The following is a 24968-nucleotide window of genomic DNA, read 5'->3' as shown; positions in this document are numbered from 1 at the left end:
AAGATATTTATCTTCCTGTTTGTATAGGGTGAGCAGTCAATGAACATGAGGTGAACAGTCGTTGCACTGTATTATCCACTGCTGAAAACTGATTGGCTTCTGTATGTTTACGCTGATCAATTTAAATGCATGGCACTAAAGCGGATTAATTAATCGATTTCTGCGTATTTACAATGGCAGTCGATATGCGCGGTGTAAACTGTTCTTAGTACAAGGTAGTTTACAAAGCAGTGTCATGATAGTGGTCCATTTAACTCTTTGTTTATAGTTTAAAGGACAACAGTTTATTTATTTATTATTTATTTATTTATTGCATAAGTTTAAATACATGCATTAGTGCTAAAGACTTGGGTGCACCAAGGAAGATCAGAAACATTTTATTTGGCATACTGCCAAAGTTCTGTTTTAATAATGTATAAAATTCTCATTCATTCTTTCCTGACTTTTATTTCGAAGATTTATGAAATGATTACATAATGGTGGACGAATTTAGTTTAGTGAACAGTACGTTTAGGATATATAGTTAGCAATTTCAGTCTAAGATAGCTCAAATTGTACCGCCGTTTAAAATAACCATATATAGTATATCTGGTATATACATCCATACAGACAGACAGACAGACCAACGTACGCACGCACACACACGTGTGTTTATATATATATATATATATATATATATATATATATATATATATATATATATATATATATATATATATGGGTATGTATGCGTGCATGGACAAAGGGTTCACCTATTTTCGAGATGGCAAATTCAAATACATATCATCAACACAATAACATTAGATGAAGAAAATCCTTGTGTTTATGCTTTAGCTGTAGAATTGATTTTGCAAAGTGTGCGCTTTTCTAGCACAGGATTATAAAGGAAGAATCTTTGTGGTAAGCCTAATGTATAATTTAGTGAGTGGCGTTTTACTTATGGTTGAGACGGTTCGCTCTCATTGGAACAAAGAGCCCTGTGATTATTTACTTCACGCATAATATCATACAATGTCATACAATAGTGTTATACAATATCATACAATGATGTCATACAATAATGTCATACAATGTCATACAATAATGTCATACAATATCATACAATATCATGTCCGCTCCGGTCGCCTAATGATTAGAGCGTCCGCCTCGGATGCAGGTTCGAACCCCGGCAGAGTTATACCAAAGACTAACAAAAGTATTACTAACAGGTGCCTCGCTTGGCGCTCAGCATAAAGAGGTTAGTGCAATTGTTTCTTAACGTTTTAATTGTTTAATCAGAAAATAGATGATATTTTCTTTTTCTACGTTAATACCGGATATATTTCATAATGTGGTTCCAAAAATAGTGTATTTTAACGAATAGAGAAGCAGCGACTTAAAATATATCGCTTTTGTATAACAGAAGATGAAATATAACCAGTATTAACTTATAGAAAGAAAATTTTCCTTTTATTATATACAAAAGCTGCTCCAGAATCGAAGTTTAAATGAATAAACTCACTCTTACACGCTCACATCTACCACCTTTTCGTAAATTAACTCAAGTTTTCACAGCCTGGTGTGATCATATAAATATGCGTGGCTTCAGAAAGCGGTAGGATTGGGCTGACCTAATATGTCGCAGAAAATTACATTTTTGTCATTTTGTCAACTATTTGCCACTATCTGAAAACAATGCAACTGCGATTGCGGGATTGTCGTAGTTACAAGGAAGTAAGGGGAACCGACTTCAGAGATACGCGAACGGCATCAAACTGCTTTATCAAAGATTAATTTCCGTGTCTGAAATGTAAGGCAGATTTTATTTATTTGCTCTACCTCACGAAGTCGTCGCTTTTTGTTCCACATGTAAAGCTTTGTAGGCACCATACACTATCAAGCATCGCGCGGTACTATGGGAAATCTTATATTTTAAAATGTGAAAACATATGAGGATATATATATATATATATATATATATATATATATATATATATATATATATATATATATATATATATATATAATAATAATAATAATAATGAGGAATTTGTATAGCGCCTAATCTTTAGAAGCGCTAAGCGCTTTACAACATTAGACAACACCTATAATATAAAAAACATAATAATATTGTTACAAAAACAAACAATATGAAATTAGAAAAACATTAAAAAATACTATAAAAAAACATGCTGAGAATATTTCAGGTAGAAACATTATTAGGTCTTTAAGTTTGTTCTTGCAGTCGAAATAAGTTAGTTTTGAGAGCCTTCTTGAATATGATCACTGTGTCTCTGTGTCTAAGGTCAGTGGGCAATTTATTCCACGTTGCTGGGCCCTGGTATGCAAAAGAACGCTGTCCATATGACTTTGTTTTCATAGTGGGAATAATGAGTATACGATTGTCAAAAGAGGAGCGTAAGTATCTTGCTGGTGTGTACATATGGATGAGGTCAGATAGGTATGTTGGACTAGAGTCCGACAGTGAAATGTAGCACAGAGAACAAATTTTGTTTTTGATTCTGGATCGAATGGATAGCCAGTGTAGGATACAGAGCAGCGAGGAGGTGTGATCTGATCGTGGTACTCTAAGTATGATCCGAGCCACTGTGTTTTGAACTTTTTGAAGTTTCTGGAGTAGATATTGAGATGAACCAGACATAATTGAGTTACAATAGTCCAGTCTTGAAAGTACTAATGAACACACAAGTGTTTTAGTGGCATCAGCTGAAAGATGTTTGCGAACTGAGCTGATGAGTCCCAGCTGAAGATATGCAGCCTTGCTTATGTTCATGACATGTTGGTGCAATGTGAGAGTACTGTCCAGAGTAACGCCTAGGTGTTGTACTGATTGTGTGAATTTAATGTTGGCGATGCTGATATTTATTGTTTGAGGTAAAGGATGTGAATGAGAAAGTCTTTGTATTGTAATCAGAATGGCCTCAGTTTTATCATCATTCATCTGCAGCTTGTTACATGTCATCCATGATTTCACATCAGAAATGCACCTCTCTACACCTTGGATGGTAGCATCAACTTCAGTTGGGTGGTTAGATTTGTATAGTTGGGTGTCATCAGCGTACAATTGATGAGACACTGGATGATGATCTATAACACTTGAGAGCGAATGAGTGTATAGAATGAAGAGAACAGGTCCAAGAGCAGACCCCTGTAGAACACCACAACATAGATCAAATGGGCTGGAGTGTATTCCATTTGCAAACACAACTTGTGTCCTGTTGACCAAGTAAGACTTGAACCACAGTAAGGCTGTATCATGAATGCCAAATACATGCTGGAGACGGTGAAGTAATATATCATGGTCTATTGTGTCAAATGCTGCAGACAAATGAAGGAGGGTGAGGACTGTAATCTTTCGCTATCCAACACAGAGAGAATGTCATTAACTACTTTTAGAAGAGTAGTTTCAGCACTGTGGCAAGGGTGATATGCAGGTTGTACATTGCTAAAAAAACTGTTTGATTTTAGATGAGATACAAGCTGGGAAAGAACAACCTTTTCTACGATTTTTGAAATGAATGGGATATTAGACACTGGGCGGTAGTTCTTTAAATCGTTATGGTCTAGTGTTGGTTTCTTCAGCAGAGGCTTTACAATGGCAGTTTTGAAAAAGGATGGGAATTCCCCAGATGAGAGAGAGGTATTAATAACATCAGTTAGTGAAGGCAATACTGGATCTAAGCAATCAAGCAGCAGTGATGTTGGAATTGGATCAAATTCACATGACTTTGGTGCACTCTTCATCACGATCGTACGTACGAAATCCATAGAGACAGGTTCAAACGCTGCTAATCGTTGCTGCTCAAATTCTGTATCCCAACTGTATGGTGACGACGAGTCAATTGAAATTGTGGTGTCAAGCTTATCTCTGATGGTTTGTACTTTGTTACGGAAGAAATTTGCAAACATGTCCGGAAGGTCGACTGGAGAGAAAGTAGTTGGAAGTGGTGTTGATTTGTTCCTTGACATTAGCTTGTTTGTAATCTCGAAGAGCTCTTTGCAGCTGGAACTTTCCATGATCTTAGTAGTGTAGTGGGCTGATTTCACTGCATGGACTATATTTGTGACATTCTTCTTAGCGACTTCATAGATTTGCTTATGAATAGTGAGTCTGGTGGAAAGCCAGAGCCTCTCAGCTTTACGTCGGTCTCTTTTAGCAGTGCGAAGCTGGTCCCTAACACTGCTTTACCATGGAGAACACTTCTGAATTGATACTCTGCACTTGGTAGCAGGGGCATGTTTGTCAAGTAATGAACGCAGGCAGTTATCGAGTTGTTTTGCGGTAGGAGGTAAGCAAGTTGTTAGGTTAGCTTGGATGTCGTGCATTAGTTTGGTTCTATTTATCATACGGAGGTTTATCTTAGCAGCAGATAAAGGTGGAGGGTTAGGGACTGATACGTCAAGATGGCATATAATGCAGAGGTGATCTGATGCAAGGTCATGGGACACCAGGGAGGACCGTGTAATGTTGTCATCAGGTCTATGAAGAATCCAGTCTAAAATGTGACCATGTTTATGGGTGGGTTGGTTAACTGACTGTTTGAGGTAGAAAAATTTAATGGAATCTATGAGTTTTGATGTATTTGTGTTTCCGGGACAATCAAAGTGAAAGTTGAAATCTCCAAGAATAATCAGGTTGCCACTTATCGAATTTCCATAGTCCAGGAGATACGAAAACTGCTCCAAAAAGAGAGACTCGGCCAGCTTGTTTTTTTTTCTACTAGGAGGAGGGCGGTATAGGCAGAAAAAATGTACTGACCTTTGCTCCAATGTGAGTGTGGTTTGGGTTCAAACGATGTGTGGTCGAAATTGAATGTTGTGGCGTAGTAAAGACGTTTTATCATGACGTTCTTTGTGATGACAGCAATTCCACCTCCGCGAGAATTACGGGGGGAACGACTTGATGGAGTAACCAGTGAGTGTTAGATCCACACACTTGGGCTTCTCTCCTGATGTTTTTAGCCATGTTTCTGTCAAGAAAAATATGTCAACATTTTGGTCGTTGATAAAATTAAGTATTTCTGTGCGCTTTTCCGGTGGTACTACTGACTGGGCATAGAATAATGCAATGCGCAGAGGTATTTATTAGATAGTTGACACAAAGGTTTACGAAGTAATTGGGATTTGAATTAGGTTATCTAAATTAACGGTCGAAATTTTTTAAATGGTTGTGCCGAAATAAGTGAGATAACTGGAATTCTTCTTCCTGTTCTACGCCGGCCAGCTTTGAAACAACGTTTCTTTTCTCGCTTCTATTTACATTTAGGTAATGATGAATATAGTCCCAGTTCGTTTAGTCTAGAGCACAATGTAGTGTGGAGAGCCAAGGAGTGATCATTTAAAGCAATTGATGAGGGTCCATCGTGGCATAAATGGGTTGACTGGCGGGTATCACGTGATGGCGGTTTGTTCAAAAACAGTGGAGCAAGACAGCTGAGAAAAAGTCTAATTATTCTCGTTTCCAAAACAAGGAGATGAAGAAAAACATTAGAATTTAACGGCCAATAAATAATTAACACAATAACGAAGATGAAAACAGGCAACAAGCACAAATATCATGAAAACGGCACTAAAAAAAAACGGAACAGCTGCTTCAAGCCGGTTAAGCGATAGCGGCCATCTTTATATATATATATATATATATATATATATATATATATATATATATATATATATATATATATATATATATATATATATATATATATCACATTTGAAAATAGGAGCTACAAATATGAAAATTATTTCGCCAATATGTCGCAATATTTCACAATTAAGTATAGAATAAAATTCTATATTTTCTTTCTTGGTTTCACATGCAATCTCTTTGCTTTTAAAAGTACACATCCTAAATCATATCTCCAAAAGGCTTGTTAGGTATCTGTTTACAAACGTTAGCATTGAAAATTACGGTGTGTATCGTGTATTTTGGGTCTGTATACGTATAGAATATCGGCATACATTTTTTTAATCACTCCAGTTGTAACTTGACACTTGTTTTATTGTTCATATTACCATGCAGTTAAACAGTGGTTCGGTACACTTGTCGTATCGATTGCATTGTTTAGCATTAACCGTCTCTGGTATACAATTTTGAAATCTATGTGTATACATTTGAAATAACAGACAAGCAGATACCATTTAAATAATATAATTCATTTTTAAATCCGTCTTGATTTGGATTACTTGCTAATATACACAAATAAACATTCTAGAATTTTCAATTGCAATACGAAATAAGAAATAAAGTAGTAAATATATCACACTAACCATGAGCACATGTAGGATTGTTACTATTTGCCATCCACTACGCATATATATATATATATATATATATATATATATATATATATATATATATATATATATATATATATATATATATATATATATATATATGTGCGTAGTGGATGGCAGAAAGTAACAATCCTACATGTGCTTATGGTTAGTGAGAAAAAAAAAAGAATATATATATATATATATATATATATATATATATATATATATATATATATATATATATATATATATATATATATATATATAGTGGATTTATTTCTCATAAGTGGTCTCGGCAGTATATATTGGCAAGCTGCAACTCACACCTTTATCAAGACAGTGTATAAGGAAAATAAGTCCATTATAAGAAAGAAACAAACTTTCTGACGTGTCCATATACAGAATTCACCTCAGAAGGTCTTGAAGAAAACGGCTGAATTGTATAATATCAACTGAAAGCTTGTACTCTACACTGGTATATAAATGTATAAGCACTGCGGATCAAAATCATCAAATGATGACCATAAGGCAATATATTTGTAATGTATTGTTTTTCTTTTTATTATTTATAGCAAATAATTTGACTCAGAGATCTTCGGACCTTGAGTATTATAAAGGTAAGTTTGTCCTGAGAAACTATTGTACATAACAAAAGAGGGGATTGTTGCGTTATATCACGATGCCAAATCACCATGAAATATAAAGTAAATATGACCATCGCAAGCACCAAATAATAATAATAATAATAATAATAATAATAATTATTATTATTATTATTATTATTATTATTATTGTAGGCATAGCAGGAAGGGGTGGGTGACTTTCGTATTGCATAGGAGGACAAGAAAGATTAGTAGAATTTATTGACATGTACAATAACACAGGTTTTATCAGTAGCCTACAAGACAGGACAGTAACCATAATACCACATATAATACTACAACTTGAGCTACAATACTAATCTACACACATCAGACAAGGACGAATAATCCAGAAATCCTATGTCATTAAGGTTGGGATTGGGTCTGATATATATGGAGAAAAGGGGCAGCCAGAAAATGACGAAAACGAAAAAGGCAGCAATAATAATAATAATAATGTGTGCGATGTGGACTTTCATAGTAGCTGTAACAATTTTTCAGTCATATCGCTACGATGTCTGCAGTGTGGCAGTTTATAGTGATGTCTAGCACTGGGGCATCATGTCGTAGACATGTAGCGTGATGTTCCACCCAGTCACATTAGCCTGTCATCAGGCCGACCAGCCCTAACACTAACCTCTTGATACGGAGCACCTAGCGAGGCAGCTCTTAGCATCATTTTAACAAGTCTTTGGCATGACTCGGCCGGGGCTCGAACCCACGAGTTTCCAATAATAATAATAATAATACCAGAAGAAAAAGGAACAAGAGAGTACACAAACTATCATCTTGCCATTTTATACAAAGGTCTGAAATTTGACTAAGTATTTTATTTATAAAAGTATATATACATACCAGTTTCACCAGTGGTGTTTTTCACTTTTAAGTTAATAAATGTCATCCACAAAATGATGATCCCTGAATGGATTAACATTTTCATATAGCTATCCGTGTACAGGCTTCAACCTTATACTACCGGTTTGGAGCCCAATCTGCATTTTTAATTTGTTCTAGTATCTTCCTGGTTGGGTCTTATGACTTTAGCTATTGCAATCGACACGCTTTGCCTTTTCTGTATGACACTGAAAACCTTTTATTTTTAAAACTTCATATTCAGCAGTAACAATATATAGCTTGAATTTCTTTATGCTCATATCAGAATATTCAAATTGCAGCACTGATATATTTGTCTTCGTGATTGAATGAGTTTATTAAACATAGCTGTATTGAATCCATTGTTGTATGGGGACAAAAAACACAAATACACGGGCATGCACTTCCAAATATTAATAAAACATCTGATAACACTACAAACAAGACTATAACTGTGAAATTCAATCTACGATTGAGGGTATATACGGGGAGCAATATAATATCCATCTGGATTAGTTTCACTTCTTGTAAATTTCATTTGCTACCATCATAATAACAGATTCACTAAAGAATCGGGAACAAAAAAGGAACTCAATACATAAATGAATATCCCTCAAACTCAACAAATGGCAACACAGTTTTCATACAATAATGGGTTGTCTAATAAAGTGTATTAAACCAAAAAAATACTTTACATAAGTTGGTTAGTGTTGTTTTCTATGGAATTTATACAAAAATTTCTTCCTTGTACATGTGGCAGGCGTCCGTTTCCTAACACGACAAAAGTTTTACCTTCTACAGGTATATACATATCACACATGGAATACTTTTCTGCACCTAACACTGATGTCCAACATAGAACGCTTTTTTAACATATCGCTGTCTGATTGGTTGGTCCAGGGAATAATTAAATCGTGCTAGCTCTGTGTGTGAGTGTGTGTGTGTGTGTGTGATTTGGTTTTTAACGTAGCTTTAACAATTTTTCTGTCATATCGCTACGATGTCTGCAGTTTAAAGTAATGTCTAGCACTGGGGCATCATGCCGCAGACATGTAGCATGATGTCCCATCCAGTCACATTATCCTGACACCAAGCCAACCAGTCCTAACACCAACCTCTTAATGCTGAGCGCCAAGCGAGGCAGCTGTTAGAACCTTTTTTGTAAGTCTTTGGTATGACTCTGCCGGGGTTTGAACCCGCAACCTCCGCATCCGAGGCGGACGCTCTAACCATTAGGCCGCCGGAGCGGTCTGCTAACTTTGTGAGCATGAGAGTATATATGTAAGTATTAGAGAAGGAGAAAGAAAGTCCTTCTAATATTATGTATATACTACGTATGTGTTTAAGTTATCACAATGAATATTAGGCGATTGTTAAAATTTAGCTCAATGCTATTAATCTTTAATTTATATTGTGTGCTTAACTTTTGGCCATGATTGTAAATTGAAAACAAATTTTACATAGCTAACTTTTGCCTATGATTGTAAATTATAAATATAATGTTTACATAGCATGTGTGTCCAATGCCAAGTCTTGTTCACAGTTAGACTGGAATTAACGCAGGAATGACGTACGTCTTGGTAAACTGAAAACACGTATAAAGAGGTTTGATAAAGAGATCGTTGATCTCTATCTTACGTCACTCTGTGATAATCAATTATACATCGGAGTTTACAGCTGTACTCATATATCATTTAAGATGAATTATTTATTAAAAATATTCATTTTGAATTACTGAAGTACTCGTTCACATTAGGACTAATACACTACTTTGGATTACTGTGAACTTATTCAAAGACGCTTTGGATTGCATCATTGTGTTATATTAGGACATTAAAGGTTATTGAATATTTGTTGGAATATTCTATTGTATTGGGCTTGTTATAGGACAATTACAGCTAGTTGAGATTTAATTCACAATATTTGAAATGCCTCTTGAAATTACACTTTGTATTGTAGAGAGATAATTTGCCTCTTTAGTGTACTTAAATTGTTAGTTTCGCTTTCTTTCTGATATATTTTTTAAGACCTATAGGCGTAACAACAGTATTTCGGTAACTCAAGTTTAACATCGCGTGTGCATTTAATGTAATCTGTTCATTTCTTCTCATCCTGTTTATCTATATATTTATGCGAGGGTCATTTTCTAGTGGTTAAGTATTTATCCCATACAGAGTATCTAATTATCAGAACAACGACCCATACATTTTTGCATGAGGTAGCAGCAATAGCATCGTATCAATGGTTCATTATCAACGTACCATGTCGGAAATAGAATTGTATTGTTAATATAATAGGGATAATAATGCCCCACTCACTGGACAGACATTAAAGTCTTCTGTTCACTTAACGGATCTCTGCGTTTGATTTCTAAGCATCAGTAACAAAAACACAATAAAGACTTGTTTTATTAATGCAAACTTTAAGTTAGTATTAACATTTTACACTAATAAAATAAGTGAATCATAGTGTTTAATTGGAAACATCTTGTTGTATAGTGTTTGAATTTCGAAACCTGTCTCTTCAGCATCCACGTTTACATTGACAATATTCAGTTAGGATAATTTCAACATACAACCTCAACATTTATACATGATAATTACACTCAAACCGTTTTATTTCAAAACACTTAGCGTACAATTTAGACAATCATATTTCAAACTTCTTCACATGGTAACGTACTGCTGAATGTTAAAAAAAGCGTTTTTTTTATATATATTTATCTGCCTTACATGTTCTTCGGTAATAACATTTTCTTAATAAAATTGTTTCTTAGTGCCAGTCAGTAGTTGCATAATTATATCAAGCTTTTCAGTAAATGTTAATGTTTACACGTTGCTTCGATATTACGAATGTGCAATTGTTGATCAAAAGTAATCAATTTTTTTCCGCAAAAGTAATATTTGTTTCATTAAAGAATAAAACCGACACTTTTATTATCGTTGTAATTAAAATTGAGGTTGAGAAATGAGAAAATCTGTAATTTAACCTTTGAATTTTTCACTCGTGAAAACAGATTGCTTTCTTTTATGTCTATTTTTATGTATATCTCTATTGTTATGTATATCTATATTTTTATGTATATCTCTATAGTTATCTTTTTTGTTATGGATATCTATATTGTTATGTATATCTCTATTGTGTGCTGAACATTTGTCCATGAGTTTCGATTGTAGTTAAATAGAATTGTCCTTTATTAACAAAACGTTTACATAGCTAACATTTGTCTATGAGTTTCGATTCTAGTTTAAAATAATTGTTAACATGTTTACTTAGCTAACTTTTGTCCATGATTTTCGATTGTAGTTAAAGATATTTGCCGTTCGTTTGTTAACAACATGTTTACATAGCTAAATTTTGTTCATGAGTTTCGATTGTAGTTAAAGATAATTGTCGTTTGTTAACAACATGTTTACATAGCTAACCTTTGTCCAGAATTGAAAGTTGTAAATAAGAAGTTTACTTAGCCTTTTGAGTTCAGAATATTATAGAAATAAACTTGTATACTGTGTGATGGAATTTAGAATGTCTCATAGCCATGTAAAGTGGGGATGTATAAATAGGAACTTGGTAAACAAATAATTCATTCCGGAGTTTAAGATCAGTCTGAGGAATCCATTTGTTATCTGGGTTATAGTTATGTTGATATAAAAATCGAGAGAAATTATTTCTTTAAATTATTCATTGGAATTATTTAGTGCTCACTGACTTTGGATTAACACATTATTATAAGATTATTGAGACTACATTCAGAGACATTCTGGATTGCATCCTTGCTGTACCTCAGAATATTCTAGACTCTTAGAATTCATTATATACTTTTGAACTTGCCATAGAACATGTATAACTCTTTGGGATTAAAATCAGATACTGTAAGCGTCTCTTCAATGTTCACTTGGAACTTAATGAATTAAATTATTTGTTGATTTTACTTATATTATCTGTTTCGCTTTCTAATCTAAAGGAGTGCCCATAAGGACGTATTATTTACCAGGAAGGTATACGTTATATATCTTGTAAACACGGAGCAAATGACGACTTAAAAGTTAGGACATTGTAAAAGCGGCATTTATCTAGCAAAACAGGTTTCGTGTTGGTTATACTCTATGTTATTATTCACGTATGACAGCACGTGATCATCTGATTAGTTACTAGATGGGAATGATCACACGATAATGGGATTGCTATTGATGACGCAAATCCCAAAGACAATGCTCTTTATCAGGCAAGATAAATACCTGTTTGACCTCTTGATTTGTGTAAGAAGACGAAAGAGGTTCTTCATGAAATATACATCAAAACTGACCTTCAAATATCATTAATATAATTGGTTGCAATGATATTCTAAGTCAATGTAAAGGTCTATTTACATGTGTGAAAATAATTAAATACTGTCTAATAGCATTCTTTTCCCCAAGCAATTTTACCTGATAATTCTACGAATCTTCCTTTAGGATCTGAAGATAGCATTTTACGTTTTGTTTTGGACATATTTGTTTTCTAAAATAGTAAAATTGTATTTCTTGATTTCTGTCAGAGCAGACGACCCCGAAGTGAATGTGTGCACATCAGAAACTTTTTAGGTATGTACAGAAAAAATATGTTCATTATGTAAATTTTATCTTTCTTATATCAACTCACTGAGTACAGATTTCATTAAACCCAAATAAATCTCTTCTAGTTTTCTGAATTGCAAAATTTATCCAACGATCTATCTATCTATCTATCTATATATATATATATATATATATATATATATATATATATATATATATATATATATATGCACACACACAGAGAGAGATGTACTCTCTTGTGTAAGTACGGATTGTACTAGTGGGAGATTTAGTTTCATCTGTCATGGATCTAGCATCTTAAAAGTAGCTTAAATTAATTACAGAATGACAATTGTGCTAGAAATTTGGAGTACGACAAATACGCATTTGGTTCCTTGTCTTACAAATATAATCAAAATTATGCTTTGTATGATTTTTTGGATGTAGCTTTTAGAGGCATTTGATCGCTGTTAAAAAGTGTTGTTTAAAACTTTAATTACTTTGGTTTAAAACTTATACACTGCTTTACATTTTACTTTTGAAATTGGCTATCAGTGAACATAAAGTTTTGTTCATTTTGCATAAGAAATTATTTTGGGAATCAGATTGGAGCGCAATTAGAAAAACAAATCAATAAACCTGCATCGGTTGAAGCATACTTGCGACCACTGGTATTAGTATCATAACGTCTTTTCTTGTATATATTGGTTTAGTTCTTATTTATGTTGCTGCGATGTCGGTAGCCGCTATTGATGCTGCTGACTGGTGTATGTTAAACAAGACTGAATTGTATAGAATATGATGCAGTCAACATTTACATGAGGATTTATCGCTCATCTTTTCCATTTTAATAACTTCTCAAAATCCCGAACAATTACATTGACTGATTTTAACTTTATGATACGCTTCGATGCAACACATGTTCAAGGTCCTTGGTTTCCAGTGAAGTAGTTATTGCATATATACATACTACAAAAAGTATATTAAATATTTGCACTCACACACACACATTAGATGATAATAACTCAAGGAAACGGGAGCTATTTACTGATGCACACATAGCACTGCCTCACTGGGTTACCGCGCCTATTCGCAAGATGCACATGCCTTACTAATATAATGAATTTCATAACATTTCATGAGTATAATATGAATACAATGATTGGTTAGAAAACACATCTTTAAATGATAATCATCTACTAAATTCCCTTGCAATCCATTGTAACTTGTAAGAGCAGTTGCCTTAAAGAAATTTGGCCATATAGTGGATAACTCTAACAAATGTCATATAACGCAAACATGTATTAGTTTGCGCATTTTGTGGTGATGATCATACTCTCCATAACGTTTCACTGCGATCCATAAAAACTACAAGACATATTGCGTTCACTAAGATTATGTTATATAATCCATGGATAACTCTTAATATATTGCGATAGGCACTGTGTTATGTAAGATTGTAATTTTTCGATGATACCAATAGATATAATTTTAATAAAGATACATTGAAAGCTGTGAGACTAGTTGCTTTGACAATATTCTGTCAGACACTGTATGAGCCACCAAATCTGCAGATAATATGTAATAAGTTTCAGAGAGGGTGGTAAAAAAACTCGACCAAAAAATGATTTTGAAACCTGGATGAGGCGATACTCTAGACGGTGTGAGAAACAGGTACGACCCTTAACGCGTGTAATTCTTATTGTGACAGTGACATTTTGCTTAGATTAGGACTGCGAGGTAAATGAGGTGTCCGTTGTTCGTGCCAAACATGGAATTCCATTCTTCCTTGGTACGGAAACAAGATCAGCTTTAGTCCTTCCAAGAGTCTGCAAGGCACATGTATGAGGTCTTTCCAGAAAAGGAATCATTTTAACCTTCTCATGATGCTCCCTAAAAGAGGCACAGCAGTCAATCCTAACAAGGAGCAATGGGGCATCATGTCCCACCCTGTCACATTATCGTGACATTAGACCGAGCAGTCCAACACTAACCTCTTAATGCTGAGCTCCAAGCGAGGCAGCTGTTAGTACCATTGTTATAAGTTTTTATCATTTGCGGGTAGGTGACAGTTAACATTTAGTACAATATTTTTTATAGCATCAAGCAAGTATAAAATACTATGCTTCGATTCGATCTTGTCCTTTCCATCTAATTTTGGGTTGGTCATTTTCTAGTTGGTCATTTTCAAGATGGTCATTTTCTAGGGATCAACAGTTTTATTCCGTGAAGATTATTGGCTTATCATAACCATCATACACACATTATTGCAAAATCTAACCAGAGTATTGTGAAAATGGAATATTATAAACCTTTCGTGTAGCGTAATTGTTCTCCATTATCGCAAGGTCTGACCAACTAGGATACCAAAATAGATGAGCCTGAGTTTTGAATCTACGGAGTTACTTGACTTTATGATATTTATTATGAAGCCTACTTCTAAATAACTTTATTTAGCAAAAGCGATTCTTGTTGCCTCATATCAAAACGCCAAAAAAATCGTTATCGAATATGGTGCAGTTATTACAAACACCAATAATAATAATAATAAGTAGTAGTATTAGTAGTTATATTGTCGTTGTTTCAATTCTAAAAGTACGCGAGGAACAAGATAATAACAACATAGCGTGACCAATTGAGGTCACAGTCTGGACAACCCGTAAAGATCAAACGGATACATTACCAGCTGTTGCTGTAACACTGTACATAATAGTCAACAAGTTAGGGGAATTTTTCAAACTCCAAGAATATCACCAAATCCGCACCTACTTTACAAAGTGACACGCATTGGACCAGGAAGAATACTCCGGGAAATATTTTTGATCTATGATCACATGAACGACCGGCCGAAACAACGACAATAAACTAATAATAATAATAATAATATTAACTAAGATAACAGGGAAACAGATCCGTGCTCAAAGTCATCTTCCTGTCTTTATTTACAAATATTCGTCAATTTTCTGCCTGAAGTAGTATTAGATTGCAGTATGTAACACTCTTTAACATGAAATTCTCTGTTCATTGACCCATTTGCGTCGTAACTTTATCTCTTAGCTTCCTGGTTAGAAATATGCGATGTTGAACATTTACAATATTAGCGACATTTAGTGATTAACGTTGCCCCACTTATTGATAAACATTGAAAGAATCACTCATTGTATTTTTAAAAAGGAATACTCACCAGTAACCAAATACTATTTAAACTTGTTTACACCCTTGTCAATAGGTTCAATTACTTCATTGATCTCTCCTAAATGAAAATAGGTCCAATTCAGCAAAGTCCATTCAGTTTTGACAGTGGTCCCCCTATTTCATTATCGGAATGAACATACCCTATCTATTCGTTACCCATGGTGCGTTTTCTCTGACTACATGCTGGCATAATTTCATAGGCAAATATGCATGTCATATACAACTAACATGCATTGATCGCACGGGTGTCTAAGCGGTTCGAGCGTCCGCCTTGGATGCGGGAGGTCGCGGGTTCGAATCCCGTCCGAGTCATACCAAAGACGTAATAAAATGGTACTATCAACTTCATCGCTTAGCGTTCATCATTAAGAGGTTAGTGTTAGGTCTGGTCGGCCTGGTGTCAGGATAATGTTACTGTACTACTAATTATCACTATAAACTGCCATACAGATATTTATCTATCTATATATATGTCTATGTTTCTATATATATATATATATATATATATATATATATATAGAGAGAGAGAGAGAGAGAGAGAGAGAGAGAGAGAGAGATGTACTATGTTTTGTAAGTACAGATTATACTAGTGGGAGATTTAGCTTCATCTGTCATGGATCTAGCAGCTTAAAAGCAGCTTAAATGAATTACAGGATGGTCATTTTGATAGAATTGTGGGATACGACATATACGCATTTGGTTCCTTTTCTTACAAATGTAATCAAAATTATGCTTTGAATGATTTGTTGGATGCGGCTTTAAGAGGCATTTAATCGCTGTTAAAAAGTGTTGTTTAAAACTTTAATTATTTTAGTTTAGAACTTATGCTCTGTTTAAAATTTTAATTTTGATATTGGCTCTCAGTGAACCGACATTTTTGTTCATTGGTCATAAGAAATTATTCTCTTCTATGATGAATAATTTTGGGAAACAGATTATAATGCAAATAGAAAAACAAACCAATAAACCTGCATCGGTTGAAGAATACTTGCGACCACTGGTATTAATATCATAAGTTCTTTTGTTGTATATATTGTTGTATTTCTTATTTATGTTGCTGAGATGGCGGTGGCTGCTATTGATGCTCCTGACTGGTGTATGTTAAACAAGACTGAATTGTATAGAAAATAATGCGGTCAACATTTACATGCAGAATGTATCGCTCATCGGTCACATTTTAATAACTTCTCAAAATCCCGAACAATTATATTGATTGATTTTAACTTTAGGATATGTTTCGATGAAAGACATGTTCAAGGTCCTTGGTTTCCAGTGAAGTAGTTATTGCATATATACATACTACAAAAAGTATATTAAATATTTGCACACACACACACACACACACACATGAGATGATAATAACTCAAGGAAACAGGAGCAATTTGCTGATGTACACATAGCACTGCCTCTCTGGGTTACCACACTTATTCGCAAGATGCACATGACTTACTAGTATAAAGAATTTCATAGCATTTCATGAGTATAATATGAATACAATGATTGGTTAGCAAGCACATCTTCAAATGATAATCATCTACTAAATTCCCTGTCAATCCATTGTAACTTGTAAGAGTAGTTGCCTTAAAGAAATTTGGTCATATATTGCATCAGTGTGTAAGTAATCAAGAGCGATAACTCTAACAAAAGTCATATAACGCAAACATGTATTAGTTTGCGCATTTTGTGGTGATGACCATACTATCCATAACGTTTCACTGCGATGCATAAAAACTACAAGACATATTAGCATTCACTAAGATTATATTATATAATCCATGGATAACTCTTAATATATTGCGATAGGCACTGCGTCATGTAAGATTGTAATTTTTCCGATGATACCAATAGATATAATTTTAATAAAGATACATTGAAAGCTGTGAGACTAGTTGCTTTGACAATATTCTGTCAGACACTGTATGAACCACCAAATCTGCAGATAATATGTAATAAGTTTCAGAGAGGGTGGTAAAAAAACTCGACCAAAAAATGATTTTGAAACCTGGATGAGGCGATAATCTAGAAAGGTGTGAGAAACAGATGCGACTCTTAAATCTTGTAATTCTTATTGTGACAGTGACATTTGGCTGAGATTAGGAGTGCGAGGTAAATGAGGTGTCCGTTGTTCGTGCCAAAGATGGAATTCCATCCATCCTTGGTACGGCAATAAGGTCAGCTTTAGTCCTTCCAAGAGGCTGCAAGGCACATGTATGAGGTCTTTCCAGAAAAGGAATCATTTTAACCTTCTCATGATGCTCCCTAAAAGAGGCACAGTAGTCGATCCTAACAAGGAGCAATGGGGCATCATACCCCACCCTGTCACACTATCGTGACACTAGACCGAGCAGTCCAACACTAACCTCTTAATGCTGAGCTCCAAGCGAGGCAGCTGTTAGTAACATTTGTATAAGTTTTTATAATTTAGGGGTAGGTGACAGTTAACATTTAGTACAATATTTTTTAAAGCATCGAGCAAGCATATAATACTTTGCTTCGATTCGATCTTGTCCTTTCTATCTGATTATGGTTTGGTCATTTTCAAGTTGGTCATTTTCTAGGGATCAACAGTTTTATTCCGTGAAGATTATTGGCTTATCAGACCCATCATACACACATTCGTGCAAGAGCTAGCCAGAGTATTTTGAAAACGGAACATTAAAAACCTGTCGTGTAGCGTAATTGTTCTCCATTATCGTAAGGTCTGACCAATTGGGATACCAACATTGCTGAGCCTGAGATTTGAATTTACGTAGTTAGTGGACTTAATGATATTTATTATGAAGCCTACTTCTAAATAACTTTTATTTAGTAAAAGAGGTTCTTGTTGCCTCATATCAAAACGTCAAAAAATCGTTATCGAATATGGTGCAGTTTATACAAACACCAATAATAATAATAATAATAATAACAATTACAATAATAACAAGTAGTAGTAGTTATATTGTCGTTGTTTCAATCTTAAAAGTACGCGAGGAACAAGATAATAACAACGTAGAGGGACCAATCAAGATCACAGTCTGGACAACCCGTAAAGATTAAATATATACTTTACCAGCTGTTTTTGTAACACTGGACATAATAGTCAACAAGTTAGGGCAATTTTTCAAACTCCAAGAATATCACCGAAACCACGCCTACTTTACAAAGTGACACGCATTGGACCAGGAAGAATACTCCGGGAAATATTTTTGATCTATGATCACATGAACGACCGGCCGTAACAACGACAATATACTACTACTTCTACTACTACTACTAATAATAATAATTAAAAAAATAAAGTTATCTAAAAGAACAAGGAAACAGATCCGTGCTCAAAGTCATCTTCCTGACTTTATCTACAAAAATTCGTCAATTTTCTTCCTGAAGTAGTATCACATTGCAGTATGTAACACTCTTCAACGTGGTATTCTCTGTTCATTGACCCATTTGCGTCGTAATTTATTTCTTAGCTTCCTGGTTAGAAATATGCGATGTTGAACATTTACAATATTAGCGATATTTAGCGATTAACGTTGCCCAACTTATTAATCAACGTCGAAAGAATCACTCATTTTATTTTTGAAAAGGAATACTCACCGGTAACCAAATACTATTTAAACTTGTTTACACCCTTGTCAATAGGTTTCAGTTGCTTCATTGATCTCTCCTAAATGACAATAGGTCCAATTCAGCAAAGTGAACTCAATTTTGACAGTGATCCTAGTATTTCATTATCGGAATGAATATACCCTATCATTTCGTAACCCATGGTGCGTTTTCCCTGACTGCATGTTGCCATATTTTTATAGGCAAATATGCATGTCATATACAACTAACATGTATGGATCGCTTGGGTGGTCTAAGTGGTTAGAGCGTCCACCTTGGAAGAGGGAGGTCGCGGGATAGAGTCACGTCCGAGTCATACCAAAGACGTAATAAAATGGTACTATCAGTTTCATCGCTTAGCGTTCATCATTAAGAGGTTAGTATTAGGTCTGGTCGGTCTGGTGTCAGGATAATGTGACTGAGTGTGTTCAGAATGTCATGTTATATACCATAACATTAATTTAACGACACAATTGTTTGATTACGGTCAGTAAGACAAATGTTCGAGTATTCATTTTCATATGTTAATGCGACATTTAAAAATTGTTGAAACAAAGCAAAAGCTACGAATGCGGAAGCCTACAATGAGCATTTTTGGAAAGAAGTCTGCGTTTTACATTTGATTAGTTAGCTTCCTGGTTACCAGAAATGGAGTATTTAATTCGATTCCTAATGACAAGCTTTGCCCTATCTATTTTGAAGAAGTATCCCATTTTTGAAATGGACAGACAAGTTTTCATTTTTTAAAAGTCAATAATAACTAGGAAACTAAATACTATTTCCATATGTTTATACCCTTACCAATAAGGCTTAAACGCCTAATTGAAATCTTTACGTAAAGACATGTCATATTTAGCAATAACGTTTCGGTTACGACCGTTATGCACTTGTTAATTATTGAAATAAACATACACAAGCTTTTTCGTGACCAAAGGTGCGTCTACTCTGACTTTATATTAACAGTCATGCACACACAGACACACACACACTTTCTCTTTCCATGATTTATTATCCATTACAAAACTTTACCATATTTCTTACATGGTAAGAAAATGTTGGATAAAAAGACCTACACCCACTTTTGAAGTATGCCCAACGTTTGCTAGTTTTAGTGAGCAAAAGCTGGACATTATTCAAGGTGATTCATACATTTAATATTAAATCAATAACCATTTAATATTAAATCAATAACCATTTAATATTAAATCAATAATCATTTGATATTAAATCAGTAACCATTTGCGATTATGATTATCACATAGTTTTATTTAAATTGAATTTTTTTGTAAAAAAAAAAAGTAATAATTTCGTTCGTTCAGTCTTTTACTGCGTCAATGTCATTTGTTGTGCGCAAAAAGTGCCCCAAACGTAGTTCTGCAACCATTAACATTTAAAAGTAGATTGTTTCTTAAAAATTACAAATTAAAGAGCAAGTATTTTTCAGAATAAATAGAACATTTTACACACCAAATCATTTTGCAACACAAAATCTCCTATTGTGTGTTTGTCACATGGTTTGATATCGGTTAGGGTAGACAACTCATGTTAGCACTCAGTTTCAGTACTAAACATTCCATTGCTGTGATATTGATGAGAAGGGATAATTACCGGATGCATAAAAGTATTTTCCAATGCTATTTTGTAGTATATGTCATCTGTACCTAGGTTTTCAAAGAGTGATCCATGTATATTTTAGGCTATGTCATCTGTAGCTAATTTGTCAATGAGCGATCCATGTATATTATAGTCTATGTCATTTGTACCTAAGTTGTCAAAGAGTGATCCATGCATATTATAGTCTATGTCATCTGCACCTAAGATGTCAAAGAGTGATCCATGTATATTGTTGTCTATTTCATATGTACCTAAGCTGTCAAAGAGTGATCCATGTATATTGAAGTCTATGTCATCTGTACCTAAGTTGTCAAAGAAAGATCCATCTATATTATAGTCTATAACATCAGTACCTAAGTTGTCAAAGAGTGATCCATGTATATTGTAGATTATGTCATCTGTACCTACGTTATCAAAGAGTGATCGTGTATAGTGTAGTATATGTAATCTGTACCTAAGTTGTCAAAGAGTGATCCATGCATATTGTAGTCTCTGTCATATGTACCTAAATTGTCAAAGAGTGATCCATGTATTTTTAGTCTCTGTCATCTGTACCTAAGTTGTCAAAGAGTGATCCATGCATATTGTAGTCTCTGTCATATGTACCTAAATTGACAAAGAGTGATCCATGTATTTTGTAGTCTCTGTCATCTGTACCTAAGTTGTCAAAGAGTGATCCATGTATATTGTAGTCTATGTCATCTGTACCTAAGTTGTCAAAGAGTGATCCATGTATATTGTGGTCTGTCATCTGTACCTACGTCGTCAAAGATTGATCCATGTATGTTGTAGTCTATGTCATATGTACCTAAGTTGTAAAAGAGTGGTCTATGTGTGTTGTAGTTTAAGTAAACTGTACCAACCTTGTCAAAAAGTTATCCTTTTATACCGTAGTCTATGTCATCTATACCTAAGTTGCCAAAGTGTCGTTAATGTATCTTGTAGTCTAAGTCATATTTACCTAAATTGTAAAAGAGTGATCCATGCATATTGTAGTCCATGTCATGTGTACCTAAATTGTCAAAAGATTGATCCATGTATAGTGTAGTCTATGTCATCTGTAACTAAGTTATGAAAGAGTAATCAATGTGTATTATAGCTTATGTCCTCTGTACCTACAATGTCAAAGAGTGATCCATGCATATTGTAGTATATGTCATCTGTACCTAAGTTATCAAAAAGATATCCTTGTATATTGCAGTCTATGTCATCTGCACCTAAGTTGTCAAAGAGTGATTCAGGTATAGTGTAGTATATTACATCTGTAACTAAGTTGTCAAAGAGTGATCCATGTATATAGTAGACTATACCATCTGTACCTAAGTTGTCAAAGAGTGATCCATGTATATTGTAGTCTGTCATCTGTACCGAAGATGTAAGAGAGTGAGCCATGTATATTATAATCTATGCCATCTGTACCTAAATTGTCAAAGAGTGACCTATGCGTATTGTAGTCTATGTCATCTGTACTTACGTGGTGATCGAGTGAACCGTTTATATTGTATTCTATGGCATCTCACCTAAGTTCTCAAAGAGTTATTAATGCATATTATAGTCTGTCATCTGTACATAAGTTGTCAGAGAGTGATTCGTGTATAGTGTAATATATTACATCTGTACCTAAGGTGTCAAAGAGTGATCCATGTATATAGTAGTCTATAACATCTGTACCTAAGTTGTCAAAGAGTAATCCATGTATATTGTAGTTTGTTGTCTGTACCTAAGTTGTCAAATACGCTCCATGTATATTGTCGTCTATGTCATCTGCACTTACGTGGTGAACCAGTGTTCCGTTTATATTGTATTCTATATCACCTACACTCAAGTTCTCATAGAGTGATCCATGCATATTGCAGACTATGGCAGCTGTACCTAAGTTGTCAGAGAGTGATCCATGTATATTGTAGTCTGTCATCTGTTCTAAGGTTGTCAAAGAGTGATCCATCTATATTGTAGTCTATATCATCGGTACCTAAGTTTTCAAAGAGTGATTCTTGTATTATGTAGTCTCTGTCATCTGTACCTAAGTTGTCAAAGAGTGATCCATGTGTTTTGTAGGCTATGTCATCTGTACCTAAGTTGTCAACGAGTAATCCGTTTATATTGTAGTCTATGTCCTCTGCACCTAAGTTGTCAAAGAGTGATCCATGTATATTGTAGTCTATGTCATCTGTATCTAAGCTGTCAAAGAATGATTCATGTATATATGGGATGAATCCATTTCCTAAAATCAAAAAGGTGGACCTTATTTATTATTCTGAACTTCACACTGTTATACACCACAAATCCTGTGTAAATGGTACATTAGAACAATCACAAGTACATACTTCTACAATGTAGCACAAAAACCGTGTAAATTGTATATTATAAGTCCACCTTGTATTTAGCAATATTGGATTGTCCATTGACACAAGGATTAACAAAGTGGCTTTGAATCATATAAGAGACGAAGAACTAATACTGAACCCACGTAACTAGACAATCTAATTACTTCAGGCAAGCAAATTGCTTTTTCTTTCCCAAGTCGTTTGAGCTAATTGTCTATCAAAGCCTCTGCAGCCCCGGCCCTAGGATGTGCGGGGCCCAAGGCAGCAGGCCTAGGATGTGCGGGGCCCAAGTCAGCAGGCCTAAGATGTGGGGGCCCAAGGCAGCAGGCCTAGGATGTGGGGGGCCCAAGACAGCAGGCCTAGGATGTGCGGGGCCCAAGGCAGCAGGCCTAGGATGTGCGGGGTCCAAAGCAGCAGGCGATGATTGCGGTGCCCGAAGCAAAACAATGCATTTCGGAGAAGCTCGGGGCCCAAGGCGGTTGCCTCGTTCTCCTTGCCCTTGGGCCGGGTGTGAGCTTCTGTACGTTTTAACTCGCGGATTTGCTGTCCTGGTGCCAACAACTGCATCCTAGTCTCTCGACTGCTTGAAACTGTATCATGGGATAAACCCAAAAGCTTATCTAAAGACAGTAAAAGTGACCTTCTTTCGGTTATCTTAAATGTGTGGCACCGTTTCGAGATGCACATACTCCAAATAATTTACTTGCCATTTCATGTCACTCATACAAAATAATACTAGCAATAATTGGATAGTTTTTTGTTTAGACTTTTATTTGTCCTGTAACCAAATGTAGCAACAATGAATTTAAACTCTTAAGCCCTATTATTCCACCATTGTCATCTTATAGTCAAGATAATGAATGCAAAGATTACATCAGATCTCTAATTTCTCTTTTAATCTGATACTTCAATAATGAAATAAGTACTATGCCTGTATAGTCAATCCTGGACTTCGTATTTATACTCTGACGTTCAAGTCAAGTGTTTGCGTTCCTTGCTTCTGAACATTGTCAGTATCGTAAGTTTGCATTGGTACATTTGTATAGTTATTTATCTTTTGAAAAATGTTTTAAAAATTGATGATAATAATAATGATGTAGCTATTTTGTTGCTCCTAGAAATGAGAAAATATTTCCTCGCAAAACAAACCTTTGTCAAATTTAGGCCTAATTAGCAACAATTTATATGGCTGTTTCCATGGGAATGTACAAATATCTGTGAAATACGTTTTATTGTAAAATAGGACCAAAAGTTGAATAAAGGTCAATTTCGCAGCATAGCTTATTTCCATCAATCCTATGTTGAACCATATATATATATATATATATATATATATATATATATATATATATATATATATATATATATATATATATATATATATATATATATATATATATATATATATATATATATATATATATATATATATATATATATATATATATATAAAGAACACAAATATCTATTACTTGTAAGTAAAATTTAACGTATTTTCATGCACTAAAAATAATCTTCTCCCAGATCGTTGACATGTTGAAATGTAGAGCCAACTGTCATGAAAACAACATTATTGCAGAGGAAACTTCGGGGTCCCGACATAATAGTGATGAATATAAACGTCTTGATTCGAAATATTCAGCATCTGCCTTGATAGGAAATTCCTGGAAAAGTTTGGGTATTTCCTCGATATATTGTTTTTACATGGACATTCTCATTTCTTGGGATTATATTTTCACTTTGAACAAGTCAAAGACTAACATAAAAAATTCCAATGTCATGTTCATACAATGAATTTTATCTGTAGGAAAATATGCAATTGATTAAGAAAGAATTATGATAGCATTACGTATGAAGTACGATTTTTATTCCTGACGCATTCATCTAACTCATAC

General features: G+C 34.4%; 1 protein-coding gene across 4 annotated transcripts in view; it reads right to left on the bottom strand.

The window, feature by feature from the left end:
- LOC149779802 (low-density lipoprotein receptor-related protein 6-like) overlaps nucleotides 1-24968 on the bottom strand; it is a 119336-nt gene that overhangs the window by 72232 nt on the left and 22136 nt on the right. For 2 of the 4 annotated variants that reach the window (XM_089936467.1, XM_089936469.1), the window contains exon 1: nucleotides 7776-7880. The exons of the other annotated variants lie outside the window; for them this stretch is intronic. In XM_089936467.1, coding sequence (XP_089792593.1) covers nucleotides 7776-7860 — 85 coding nt within the window. In that variant the 5' untranslated portion in view covers nucleotides 7861-7880. Of the gene's footprint in view, nucleotides 1-7775; nucleotides 7881-24968 lie in introns of those variants that run through there. 4 annotated transcript variants of the gene reach the window in all.

This window comes from Sinohyriopsis cumingii, chromosome 16 (genome assembly GCF_028554795.1).
Source record: "Sinohyriopsis cumingii isolate HCF-2022 chromosome 16, ASM2855479v2, whole genome shotgun sequence".
Taxonomy (NCBI): domain Eukaryota; kingdom Metazoa; phylum Mollusca; class Bivalvia; order Unionida; family Unionidae; genus Sinohyriopsis; species Sinohyriopsis cumingii.
Note: the sequence above shows the minus strand (reverse complement) of the source record. Positions and strands in the feature narration are given on the sequence as shown.